The sequence below is a fragment of the Podarcis liolepis genome (genome assembly GCF_965112155.1).
Source record: "Podarcis liolepis genome assembly, chromosome: 2".
NCBI classification, from domain to species: Eukaryota; Metazoa; Chordata; class Lepidosauria; order Squamata; family Lacertidae; genus Podarcis; species Podarcis liolepis.
The window spans coordinates 105,741,069-105,753,990 of record NC_139555.1 but is presented as its reverse complement, the minus strand read 5'-3'; the positions used below and the strand labels follow the sequence as shown (position 1 = coordinate 105,753,990).

Sequence of the window (12,922 nt, the reverse complement as noted above, 5' to 3'; positions counted from 1 at the left end):
GTGTTTGTTGTGGGGGAGGAAGGGAAAGGAGATTGTCAGCCGCTTTGAGACTCCTTAGGGTAGTGATAAAGCGGGATATCAAATCCAAACTCTTCTTCTTCATCATCTCCACCTCCTCCTATCTATCATATGTTTTTCTGTTGTAGCCAGAAGCACCAGGGGTGTAGATGGAACCCCCCATATCCAAGGTGAAACCTCTGTCTGTGGCTCTCACCAAATTCTCTCCCCTTAGGACTTCCTGCACAGGATTGGGTTATTTGGTCCTGACTGTAGGAGTTGTGGGTGGGTGTGGACCATGCCAGAACGCCAGTTGGTCCAGGTCTCACAGAGCGGTCAAACTACACAGGAAGGCAGGAAGCTGCCCTGTGATCCAGTACGTTTCCAAGCACAATTCAAAGTGTAAACCTGAAGGAGCGTCTCCACCCCCATCGTTCAGCCTGGACGCTGAGGTCCAGTGCTGAGAGCCTTCTGGCTGTTCCCTTGCTGTGAGAAGTAAAGCTACAGGGAACCAGGTAGAGGGCCTTCTCGGTAGTGGCGCCCGCCCTGTGGAACGCCCTCCCACCAGATGTCAAAGAGATAAACAACTACCTGACATTTAGAAGACATCTGAAGGCAGCCCTGTTCAGGGAAGTTTTTAATGTATTTTTAATCTTTGTTGGAAGCCGCCCAGAGTGGCTGGGGAGGCCCAGCCAGATGGGCGGGGTACAATTTATTATTATTATTATTATTATTATTATTATTATTATTATTATTATTAATTATCCACCCAGCTCAGTATCTTCTACACTAGCAAGCAGTAGCTCCTCCATCGTTTCAGGAGGGAGGAATGGGATGGAACTGGGCACATTTTTCCTGCATGCAAAACTGATTCTCTTCCACCGAGCTACAGCCCTAATCTGGCTTCTGTGGTTTTTTTTGTTTCCTTTTGTGAAGACTTAGAACCGTAGAGTTAGAAGGGACCCTAAGGGGCATCTAGTCCAACCCCCTGTAATGCAGGAATATTTTGGGACTTGAACCCAGGACCCTGATATTAAGAGCCTCGTGCTCCACCGACTGAGCCATCCCAGCTGAAGCTTATACATGAGCTATTGTTCTTTTCAGACTAGGACCTGTGAGGTCCGGGTTCAAATCCTGCCAGCACATTTCCAGACCCTTCTGAAGAGAAGGTCCTGCCTATTACCTGCTGTCGCCTGGTATTTATTTATTTTTAACATTGAGACCCCGCCTTTCCTCTAAGAAGCTCAGTCTGGTTCTACCACTCCCCATTTTATCCCCAATCGAAGTCGATACAAGGGGAGGGGGAATTAATATGAGCGATAACTGGGGTACCTATAACGATTTGTGAGATTTTCCAGAAAGAGAGCCAAAAATGAGAAAAATGGACGAGATTAAAGAAGATACATCGGACTGGCTAAACCAGGCATAGGCAAACTCTGGCCCTCCGGATGTTTGGGACTACAGTTCCCATCATCCCTGACCACTGGTCCTGTTAGCTATGAATGATGGGAACTGTAGTCCCAAACATCTGGAGGGCCGGGGTTTGCCTATGCCTGGGCTAAACTATCATCAGGCTGAGAAAGTCTTCCTGACCCAAAGTCACCCAGTGAGCTTCATGGATGAGTGAGGATTTGAACCCAGGTCTTCCAGGCCCATGTGCAACACTCTAAAGCACTATGCCACGCTAACTAAGGATGCCAGGGACTGAAGCTGGGAAGACCAGTGGGGCGAGGGGGGTTGCAAGACAGTGGGGCTCTGGGAATTTTTTCAGGGCAGGAGCAATTGCCTCCTGTGCTGGGGCACCTGGGTAATTGATGGCCTCCTGCCCTGGAAAGTGCATGAGGTGATAACAAGGCTTTCAAGTTGGTAGGTAGGTTGGTTTGAGAAAAGTAATCCAGAAGAAGATGGAAACTTGTTTCCTTTTCTTTGGTGGCATTCCTGAGTCATGTACTGTTGTTGTTTGTTGTGCAGCTTACCTGCATTGTCGGATATTTCTTGTGGGTTTGGCAGTTAATATGAGTCCCTACCCCTCAAAATGTATCACAGCGCTACTGCCTGGGACCTTCTGCATGGAACCCTTGAATTTATTTATTTTATTGATCACATTTTTTTGGTAGGCATTCAATGGATTGCATATAGTGTTCGAATGAATTTTTTTTAAAATGACAAGAACAGCAAAAAAATTCAAAGCAGTTCCCAAGCAATTGTACAATGAAAGGAAGCTGAAAACAACATACACTAAGCGAACTTTAAAAATTCAGAGTGCAAAGCAGACGCGTTATGTAAAACACATGAGCTCTGCCACTGAGAGCTATGGTCCCTCCATTTCAACCAAAGCAGAAATTGCAACATCAGAGGAGCATACACAGGATACAGAGAACTGTGTTAAAAGAAGGGGAAGCCAGCCCGTTACGATGCCAAGGAGGCAATAAAAGGTTTGTTCAAAATTAAAATTAAAATTAAAAATTTATACTTTGGTTTTATGTTGCAGTTCTCTCCTCCTGCCCACTTGTAGGTTATTAAACTATTGAGTTAGACACACTATTAATTGCAGCCATTTAGGACAGACTCCTTCCCTGGGGGGGTCTTTCCTTTGCAGAACTGACACAGAGGTAGACGGAGGCAGCCGCTTAAACGTCACCAAAACGAAGAGCGCAGGATTGGACACGGACCTGCATAAAATGCGGCTGGTAACTTTACCCGCAGGTGCAAATTCAGAAATAATGACTATGATTCAAATTGGGAGTACGATACGTCTCGCAGAAGCCGGCAGGGCGACTTGTCCGCTGCCGGGTGCTACTGGAAATGGTCAGCTTCAAATCCCCAAGCCCTTGCTCCCCTTTCAAGGGATCGTTCTCTAAGAAAGAAAGAAAGAAAGAAAGAAAGAAAGATGGATATCTGGACTGGATAGCTCTTTTTGAAAAAATGTATTTAATCCATTTTTCGATACAAACATCAACCGCAAAAGACACATACAACAAAAACCATAATAACAGTAATAACGCAATTTGACGATTCAGATTTGGATACACTGATATACCTATGACTACACTTTTTTTAACGATATTTTCCCACCTCTCTATCCTCCCTCTACTTCCCAACACTTATCGCTTAAATATTCGTTCCAGATTTCTTCATATTTATCCATTCTTATTTTGTGTCAACATGCCATTCGTTCATATGTAGCTAAACTGTCCATATTATCAATCCATGTGCTTGATGGAATCTCTTCCAATTCATCAAAACAAGGGGTTTTTTTTTTTTGCTTCTAATAGCTCTGGCTAGCTCTTGAAACAGAGGACTCTTTCAAATCGAGGGCTGGCCCCTGTAAAGTAGGGCACATAGAATTGTAGACTTGGAAGAGACCCTGAGGATCATCTAGTCCAGGGGTCTGCAACCCGCGGCTCCGGAGCCGCATGCGGCTCTTTTACATCTTTGCTGCAGCTCCGGGGCGGATACTAGCGAGGGGAGGAGGCGCATTGTGCGCCCCGACACTCCTCACTGTGGCGGGCGCTGTACTGGCTGTGACGTCGCATGGGAGCGGTGCGTGCGTTAGTCACGCACCGTCCCGACGTCACCTTCCCGTCCGCTGTCAGATCGTGGCTCCGGAGATATATTTGTTTTAAATGTCGCAATGGTTTTGCGGCTCCCAGTTGTTTTTTCTTCGGAAACGGGTCCAAGTGGCTCTTTTTGTCTTAAAGGTTGCAGACCCCTGATCTAGTCCAGTGTTTCCCAAACTTGGGTCTCCAACTCTTTTTGGAATACAGTTCCCATCATCCCTGACCATTGGTCCTGCTAGCTAGGGATGCTGGGAGTTGTAGTCCAAAAACAGCTGGAGACCTGAGTTTGGGAAACACTGATCTAGTCCGACTCCCTGCATTGCAGGAATATGCCACTGCCCCATATGGGGATCAAACCTGCGACCTTGGTGTTATCAGCACCGTGCTCTAACCAACTGAGCTATCCAGTTGTTAGTAGCCAAGTAGAAACCTACCACATAGTCCTTCTAGGACAAACTTCCCTAACTTGCCCTCCAGCTGTTCTTGGGCTACATCATCCTCAGCCATCATCTCTGACCATTAGCTATGCAGGTTGAGACTCATGGGCACTGGAGTCTCACAACATTTGGAGGATCACAGATTAGGAAAGGCTGTTGTAAGATCCCTGCAAGTACAGTGGTACCCCGGGACCCGGGTTAAGAACCTAATTTGTTCTGGAGGTCCGTTCTTAACCTGAAACTGTTCTTAACCTGAGGTACCACTTTAGCTAATGGGGCCTCCTGCTGCCGCCGCACGATTTCTGTTCTCATCCTGAAGCAAAGTTCTTAACCCGAGGTACTATTTCTGGGTTAGCGGAGTCTGTAACCTGAAGCGTCTGTAACCCGAGGTACCGCTGTAGTAAACAATGCCTCCGAATTTCAGCCACTTGCCATTTTCCGTCTTCTTCCTCTGTGAGCAAAAAGGAGATGGAACATCACATATTCCCAAAAATCTATTGGTTTTTCTTTCGTTTTGTTTTTTGCCACTGGGTTGTTGTTTTTTGTCCTAATGAACGTAAAATGTTAGGGTGACAAATGTCCTGCCTGGGTTGGAATGAGGGGAATCGAACAAAAGCTGATTTGGAAAACCAGATGACATGATGTATACCTCAGTCGGTAGAAGCATCAGACTGTTAATCTCATCATGGTTGTGGATTCGAGTCCCACGTTGGACCAAAGGTTCCTACATTGCAGGGGGTCAGACTAGATGACCCTCGTGGTCCCTTCCAACTCTACGACTCTGTAATTCTACAATTAGGGCCATGGCTCAGCTGTAAAGCATCTCAGTTAGGACTCGGAGAGAAAGAGACCCCTGGCTGAAGCCCCAGAGAAACACCTCCCATCAGACAATACTCAGCTATATGGAGCAACGGTGTGTCTCAGTGTGTTCCTATACAGTAGAATTTGACTTGGGGTGGTAAAACCATCTGTGCTGAGTTAGTTTTGTTGTTACGTTGTGGCTGCGCAGGACAGGTATGCTGAGGACAACCTTGGCTTGTTGATGGCTGCTGTGCCTCAGGTATTGGACCTGCCCTGTGCAGAAAGGTGTACTGTCATCATAGAATCATAGAGTTGGAAGAGACCACAAGGGCCATCAAGTCCAACCCCCTGCCAAGCAGGAAACACCATCAGAGCACTCCTGACATATGGTTGTCAAGCCTCTGCTTAAAGACCTCCAAAGAAGGAGACTCCACCACACTCCTTGGCAGCAAATCCCACTGTCAAACAGCTCTTACTGTCAGGAAGTTCTTCAAGAGGTTCTTATTTGATTCTGTAATAGCAACATATATATAAAAAAAGAAAAGAGCCTGATTTCTGCCTGGCGCAGCCCATAATGAGAGAATTTGTGTTTCTGCTTCGTTTAGCAGCAGACGAAACTCCTTTGACAGCCTCGTGTCTACAGGCAGAAGTTGTTTTGGGGAAAGTGCCCGTAGATTAACTTGATCTGGGCTGCTGTTAAGGAGCACACAGGGGCCAGGGAAGGCAGACAGGGTGGCCACGAAGCAGGCTTGAGTTGCACGTAATCGGATTGGAAGCGATGCTTGCAATCTCCAGGGGATTTTCCCTCGCCTTGCTTCCTGCTACGCACCTTCTGCATCTTGGGCCCAAAGTGCAGAATGCTGTAGAAGCAGCAGCAGCAGCAGCAGCACAGATGCAGAACAGCAAGAAAGCGGATCCAGCAAAGAGGCTGATGTCACAAATTATTATGATCACTTTATTTATTATCATTTTGATTTATTTACCACCTTTCGCCATGAGGTTCCAGGGTGGGTCCCAGCAGTTTTTGCAGCGCAAGCTTCCTTAAACCCTCTGAAAGCCTATCCCACAATAAGCTCGCTAGTCCTTTTTTGCAGGTGGGATTCAAGCGCGCGCCGAGAAAGTTAGGTCTGTGCAACTAAAGTGAATTATAGCACCCTGTAGCACTTAAAACAACAGCAAGAGCAACCAGACTTTTTGCTGTTTAGAAAGTGACTGGAAGACCGCTGAAAAGTGTGGAACGAACTAATGAATTAATGAGGCAAGAGGTGTAATTCCCCAGGATGAGTGTAGAATGAACATTCGCCGTCGTGTAACTTCCCCACATACCAGTTGGAACAAATACTCAGTAAAGACCAGATTTAACCTCTGCGGATGTTTTGTACAAGCAAATAAGGAAGAATGCCAATTTGGAGGAGCCTTTAAGGGGATGCAACTCTCCAGTTATTTAGATGGAGGAGCCCCTCATTTTGTGCAGGGCTTCTTTAGACCAAAATAGACACGATACTAGGTTATCGGAAGTGTTAGTCTCTTACAGGGATAAGGAAGGAGTGCTGTGACACATTAACAAATTTGTTGTGGCATCGTAAGGTTTTACGGATCGCGCTCTGTTTTGTCAGCTGCATTATACGGAGTTGTAAACAGTGAGGTCAGGAGGGAAAGACATGCAGTACCGACTGTGATCATCGGCTCATTAGCAGTGGCCATTGACACCCCCACAAAAGATACACAGATGTTGTAGCATTGGAAAGCCAATTATAGGCAACTGCCCCTTTGACTGGACTTAACCGTCCAGGGGTCCTTTAAATTTATCTTTACATTCTGAGGCTCCGTGCATTTAAGTGAAATCACGTATACTGGGGACACCGTTGAAAAAGCTTCCAAACACCCTCCAAACCTCCTTTCTCAAACTCCAACTCTCCATAGACCTCAAAGGCCAGTGCAAAGGCTACTAAGGACTGCACTTGCAAAGGATTGCTAGAGACTGTTTTCGCATTTCTGGGTTTGTGGTGATGGCCGTGTGCATGTTCATACATACCTTAAATGTGCATAAATGGGGAGTCGCCTGTAGTACATGTTTTTTTTATTAATCATCTATTGTGCCAATTCAGTCCACACACAACAGCACTGAACCTCTTTGATGAACTGTATTTCATCAGTCTCACAAAACTCTTCTATAAAACTCTTGAAGATGTAGGAGCACTGTTTCCTGTCCCCACCTGTGTGGACCACCAGGGATGCATCTCCCTGAAGCAGGGATGGACTGCGTGCAGCCTGAAAGGGATGAACTACAACTCCCATGATCCATGACGGTTGGCCATGCTGGCTGGGGTGAACGACAGCTGCTGCCCAGCCACATTTGCAGGGCGAGGGGCCACAAGTTTCTCAACCCTTCCCTTGAGTAAAGAACACAGGAGTGGTTCCTCTCGCACAGCTCTGGCTCTTGGCTTTACCCAGGAAGGGCTAAAAATGCTTCCTGTTCAGGCTGGGCCTTTGCCTGGGGTGCGAGAGATGTCCTCCCCAACCGAGTTTCACCTAATGGCTACCTATTGCCTAGCTATGAGAAAAAGATGAATCAAGTGCGATGCATTTAAGGCAGTATCATGCCACTTTAAAGAGTCATGGCCTCCCACAAAGAATCCTAGGGCGTGTAGTTTGTTAAGTAGGCTGGGAGTTGTTAGGAGGCCCCTATTCCCCTCCCAGAGCCACAATTCCCAGAATCCCCTGGGTAAAAAAAAAAGGCAAAGGACCTCTGGACGGTTAAGTCCAGTCAAAGGCGACTATGGGGTTGCGGCACTCATCTCGCTTTCAGGCCAAGGGAGCCGGTGTTTGTCCACAGACAGCTTTCCAGGTCATGTGGCCAGCAGGACTAAACCGCTTCTGGCACAACAGGACCATTTCCCTTCCCTCTGCAGTGGTACCTATTTATCTACTTGCACTGGTGTGCTTTCGAACTGCTAGGTTGGCAGGAGCTGGGACAGAGCAACGGGAACTCACCCCGTCGCAGGGATTTGAACTGCCGACCTTCCGATCGGCAAGTCCAAGAGGCTCAGTGGTTTAGACCACAGCGCCACCTGCTCCCAGTACTTCCCTGGGAAGAGGGATTGACTGCTAAGCCACCCTAGTGCAGATGGTGCCTCCCACAGCTGCCCCGCTGGAATGATTGAAATGAATGGGGGCTGCTGGTCAGGGTGGGGAGCCTGTAGGCCCAGTGTTGATAACCAGCTTCCTTGACCTGTCCTTCTGTGGGAGGCCAAAGCATCTGCCCTAACGCTCCGTAACAGCATGCCGATTTAGTACACGTTGGGGGCTGAGGGGGGGAGACGAATGTTGCCCTGAGAGCAGGCCGGACGCACTCAGCATCGAAAGCCTCCTGACTTCTGTTCCATGGAAACCTCAGATCTGTACTCAGAATGAATTATGCAACTCGGGTACATCTGCATATATCCAGTTTGGCTACATAATTCATTCGGTTTCTAAGATTAACAGTTTCAAAGAATGGGAAAGTGTTCGGCAAGGGCAGGGGTGGCAGAGAGAGCAAGGAGATGAGAGGATCGCTCGTGGGGGAAAGGCATGAAAGAGAGATGTACTCCCTGCCCCACTGCGATTGTTTTGGCCTCGCTGCCCCCACCCCCCACACATCTGGTTTGTCAAACTGCACCACACCACAGCCAAGGGTTTCCAAGCTTTTCTAACTCACCAGGATGGCTTTTAAAAAAAATATGAATGAGTCTCCAAGTGTTTCTAATCAACCATAAGGGCTAGAAAGTTGCTTTTTTTAAAAAAAAATGAGTTACCAACCTTTTCTAACCAAGATGCACTAGTATCTTGCTGCTTCTTCTTTTTTTAAAATGAAAGAGTTCACAAGCTCCGTATTAAATGTGTGATTCTGTGTACATTAAGCCCACAACTTTACAGGGGTTACGTTCCAGGGATCATGCCTAAAGCAAAAATCACATATAATCACTTTGGGTTCGATGGTGGGTGGGATTGCCAAAGCCTTTTCCCCCCCTGGACGTCCACCGCTTTCCTGCCCCTGTATTATTTCTTTCTGGGATGCGGGTGGCGCTGTGGTCCAGTGTTTCCCAACCTTGGGCCTCCAGCTGTTTTCGAACTACAATTCCCATCATCCCTGACCACTGGTCTTGCTAGCTGAGGATTATGGGAGTTGTAGTCCAAAAACAGCTGGAGGCCCAAGGTTGGGAAATGCTGGTCTAAGCCACTGAGCCTCTTGGGCTTGCCGATCGGAAGGTCAACAGTTCGAATCCGCACGATGGGGTGAGCTCCCATTGCTCTGTCCCAGCTCCTGCCAACCTAGCAGTTCGAAAGCACGCCAGTGCAAGTAGATCAGGGTAGTCAACCTTTTTATACCTATGACCTGTTAATGTATCTTTCTTGATGGTGAAATTTCCTTACCACCCACCAGTGCTCGATGGAAGGAGGATTCAGCTTGTGCCATAGAACCCCCTACCGCCCACCTAGAATCCTGAAACGCCCACTAGTGGGCGGTAGGGACCAAGTTGACAACCCCTAGAGTAAATAAATAGGTACTGCTGCAGCGGGAAGGTAAACGGCGTTTCCATGCGCTCTGGTTTCCGTCACTGTGTTCCGTTGCACCAGAAGCGGTTTAGTCCTGCTGGCCACATGACCTAGAAAGCTGTCTGTGGACAAACGCTGGCTCCCTTGGCCTGAAAGCGAGATGAGCACCGCAACCCCATAGACGCCTTTGACTGGACTTAACCGTCCAGGGGTCCTTTGCCTTTTAACTTTTACCTATTCTCTTTCTTTCTACATTTTTTGCCAAGCCCGCAAAGCTGTATGCGCACAAGTTAAATGTGCATAAGTTGCAGGCTTACTGTAGTGGAAAACAAGGATTTGCCTAGCTCAGAGGGGGAGCATGACCAATTTTGCTGACCCACAGATGGGGAAAGAAAGCAATCCAGGAAAATGATAACTTCTGTTTGGCTTGAACGTTCCTATTTGTCCATCACCTCAGAGATTGGAGTGGTCTATGCATTATTACCTAAAATGCTGCCCCCTGACCTCTCAAACCACCCTACTTGGTTTGTATTGATTTAGGGGGGCAGCTAAATCTTGACTACGCCCATGTCCTAAGACCTCTGCACATGTTCAAACTAATCTTCCTTCTTGACTAGAAACTTAAGGGAGCTTTGCTTGTATTATTTTCAGGGGGAATATTAAAATAACCCCTGAAAAATTACAACAGTGAAGAAGATAACCGATTAGCCGGAAGCTTGCCAAACATAGGGAGTTGCCTTCAATTGGGACAGGCCACTTGTCCATCTAGCTCAGTCAGTATTGCCAACACTGGCTGGCAGCCTCCCGAATGGTATACTTCTGTGACCAAGGGAGAGATTTAAATTTCAGTTGCTTATTCAAGTTGTTTGCAGAGTTCTGGGCTGAATACAGAACTGCTGGGTTTTCTCACCCAGCTGGAGTCAGATCTGTGACAATAGCCTGGCAATCGTGACTGTTAATTGTACTTAAACCTCAGTTGAAGTGTCCTAGCAACAGAGGGGAAGGGATTCTGCATACAATAAGGGCACAAGGTCTCGCCATGAGGGGGGCCTGTAAGTAGACTCACCTTGCCCCCTCATCTTCCTTGTTTTCATTCTCAGGTCTACTGCTTAGAAATTCTTCCCTGAGGATTTTCTTGGGGGCAGAGAGGGCTGTGAATTGGCTCTTTCCTCCTCTCTCCAGCACGAAGCTGCGACTGACTACGGATTTGATTGCCTCTTTTAATGATCTTAATTCAGATGCATTAATAAAGCTAACAACACAAGAGAAGGGAAGCGGCTGAGAACGGTCAAGGTGACTTTGCTGTCGGGGGAAACGGAAGGGAAGGGAACAAATCCTAGGCTTATAACTTTGATCCGTAAGCCCTGCCTGCACCATTGCATATTTGAAGCCGTATTATGAACAGTCGCGGCTTCCCCCAAAGAATCCTGGGAGCTGTAGTTTGGTTAGGGTGCTGAGAATTCTTGGGAGACCCCTCGTCTCCTCACAGAACTACGATTCCCAGAGTCCCTTGCAGAGAATTGAGAGGAATAGGGGTCTCTTAGCGACTCTCTGCACCCTTAACATGCCACATTTCCCATGATTCCTTGTGGGGGAGCCATGACTGTTTAAAGTGGTATGATACTGCTTTAGAAGCATAGTGTAGATGGGACCTCAATATCTCAATCTCTCTCACACACAAATACACACCACTTCACTTCACTTCACTTCACTTCACTTCACTTCACTTCACTTTCCGGTCTTTCTCTTATTTCCAAACTCACATTCTTATCTTTCTTTTTCTACCCCTTTGCTTATCGATCTCCCCAGGAACCTTTTGGACATGGATACTTTCTCCAAGTCTGATCCTGGTAAGTGTGCCAAGCTGTCGATACTTGGTGAGGAGGTGGGGCGGGCAGTATGTCACTGTCCTTGGAGGGAGGTGACGAATCTGGTCGAAAAGCCCAAAGAAGATTTGTCAAGTAGGTTGGCTGCTAGAATCTGCTTCACCACCTGGGCAGCACGGAGGGCAGGAAGATCTTCTGGTCCACCTCAAAGCACTACTGAAGTGAAGTCAAATAATGGCAGTGCTTACAAAACAATTAAAACATTTGCAATAAAATCTTACTTGTTTATCGTACTACGAGAAAGCAGAAAATTGGCTTGAACCTTAGAAATGGCCAGTAGAAGGTGGCCCATGAGGGTGGAAGGGGCACTGCCCCACCAACCTTCAGCCTGCCCTCAACCGACCCCACCTGCCTGCTTTCATATTCACAGCCAATCAGGGGGCAGCTGTGCCTGCCGTTGGCTCTGGCTCCCCCTACTGGTGGCCTCCCTGCCTTCCGCCCAACCAGCCCCCACTGGTGCCCAGTGACCAATAGATGCTGCCCAATTAAATCTCACCGCTGCTGAAAATGGATTCTAACGCCTTCACATCTGTCGTGGAGCTTTTTCCTAATATAGCTAATGGGGGAAACCTCGTTCTCATCAGAATTAATCCTCCTCCAATGGACAATGGGTAGACAGGCAGACAGCTCATTATGCCTGCAAGCCTGGAACATTTCTCATGCCGTGAGGTTCCCCCCATTGCTTAAATGCCAACTTCTCATCTCATAGCCTGCTTTTTCTCCCATCTCTTGTCTACAAGAGCTGAGGCTGCAATCTTTCATGGCAGTCACCTGAGAACAGGTTCCATGGAACTCAGTGGGCATTACTCCTGAGTAGACATATAGCAGATGTGTCCTATAAAATAGGAAACTGTTGGGCCCTTAGTACATGGGTAGGCAAACTAAGGCCCGGGTGCTGGATGCGGCCCAATCGCCTTCTAAATCCGGCCCGCAGACGGTTCAGGGATCAGCATGTTTTTACACGAGTAGAATCTGTCCTTTTATTTAAAATGCATCTCTGGGTTATTTGTGGGGCCTGCCTGGTGCCTATGTAAAGAGTAGAATGTGTGCTTTTATTTAAAATGTATCTTTGGGTTATTTGTGGGGCATAGGAATTCATTCATTTTTTCCCTTCAAAATATAGTCTGGCCCCCCACAAGGTCTGAGGGACAGTGGACCGGCCCCCTGCTGGAAAAGTTTGCTGACTGCTTGAAAAAGTTTGCATCTGCTTGAAAACCTCCAAGGAAGGAGAGTCCACCCCCTTCTGAGGGAGTCTGTTCCCCTGTCGAACAGCTCTTAAAGTTCTTCCGTATTTTCAGTCGGACTCTCCTTTCTTATTGCTTGAAGCCACTGGTTAGAGTCCTACCCTCCAGAGCAGGAGCAAAGAAGCATGCTCCATTTTCCATCTGACAGCCCTTGAGATGTTTGAAGATGGCTATCACCTCTCCTCTTAGTCTCCTCTTTTCCATGCTAAACACACCCAGCTCCTTCAACTGTTCCTCACAAGGCTTGGTTTCCAGACCCTCCCTTGATCATCTTGATCACCCTCCTCTGCACATGGTCCAGCTTGTCAACATCCTTCTTAAATTGTGGTACCAGAACTGGACACAGTCTTCCAAGTGTGGTCTGACCAAGGCAGAATAGAGCAGTACTATGACTTCCCTTGATCTGGACACTAGACTTCTGTTGATGTAGCCTAGAATAGCATTAGCCTTTTCTGCCATTG

At 47.4% G+C, this 12,922-nt stretch overlaps 1 protein-coding gene across 2 annotated transcripts in view; it reads left to right on the top strand.

Annotated features, from left to right (window-relative positions):
* The window catches only part of CPNE9 (copine family member 9), a 66,849-nt gene that overhangs the window by 4,029 nt on the left and 49,898 nt on the right, over positions 1 to 12,922 (top strand). Inside the window, exon 2 of one of the 2 annotated variants that reach the window (XM_083492526.1) lies at positions 11,141 to 11,181. In XM_083492526.1, the coding sequence (XP_083348652.1) occupies positions 11,141 to 11,181 (41 nt within the window). Of the gene's footprint in view, positions 1 to 10,936; positions 11,182 to 12,922 lie in introns of those variants that run through there. The other variant, XM_083492527.1, reaches the window with a different exon arrangement.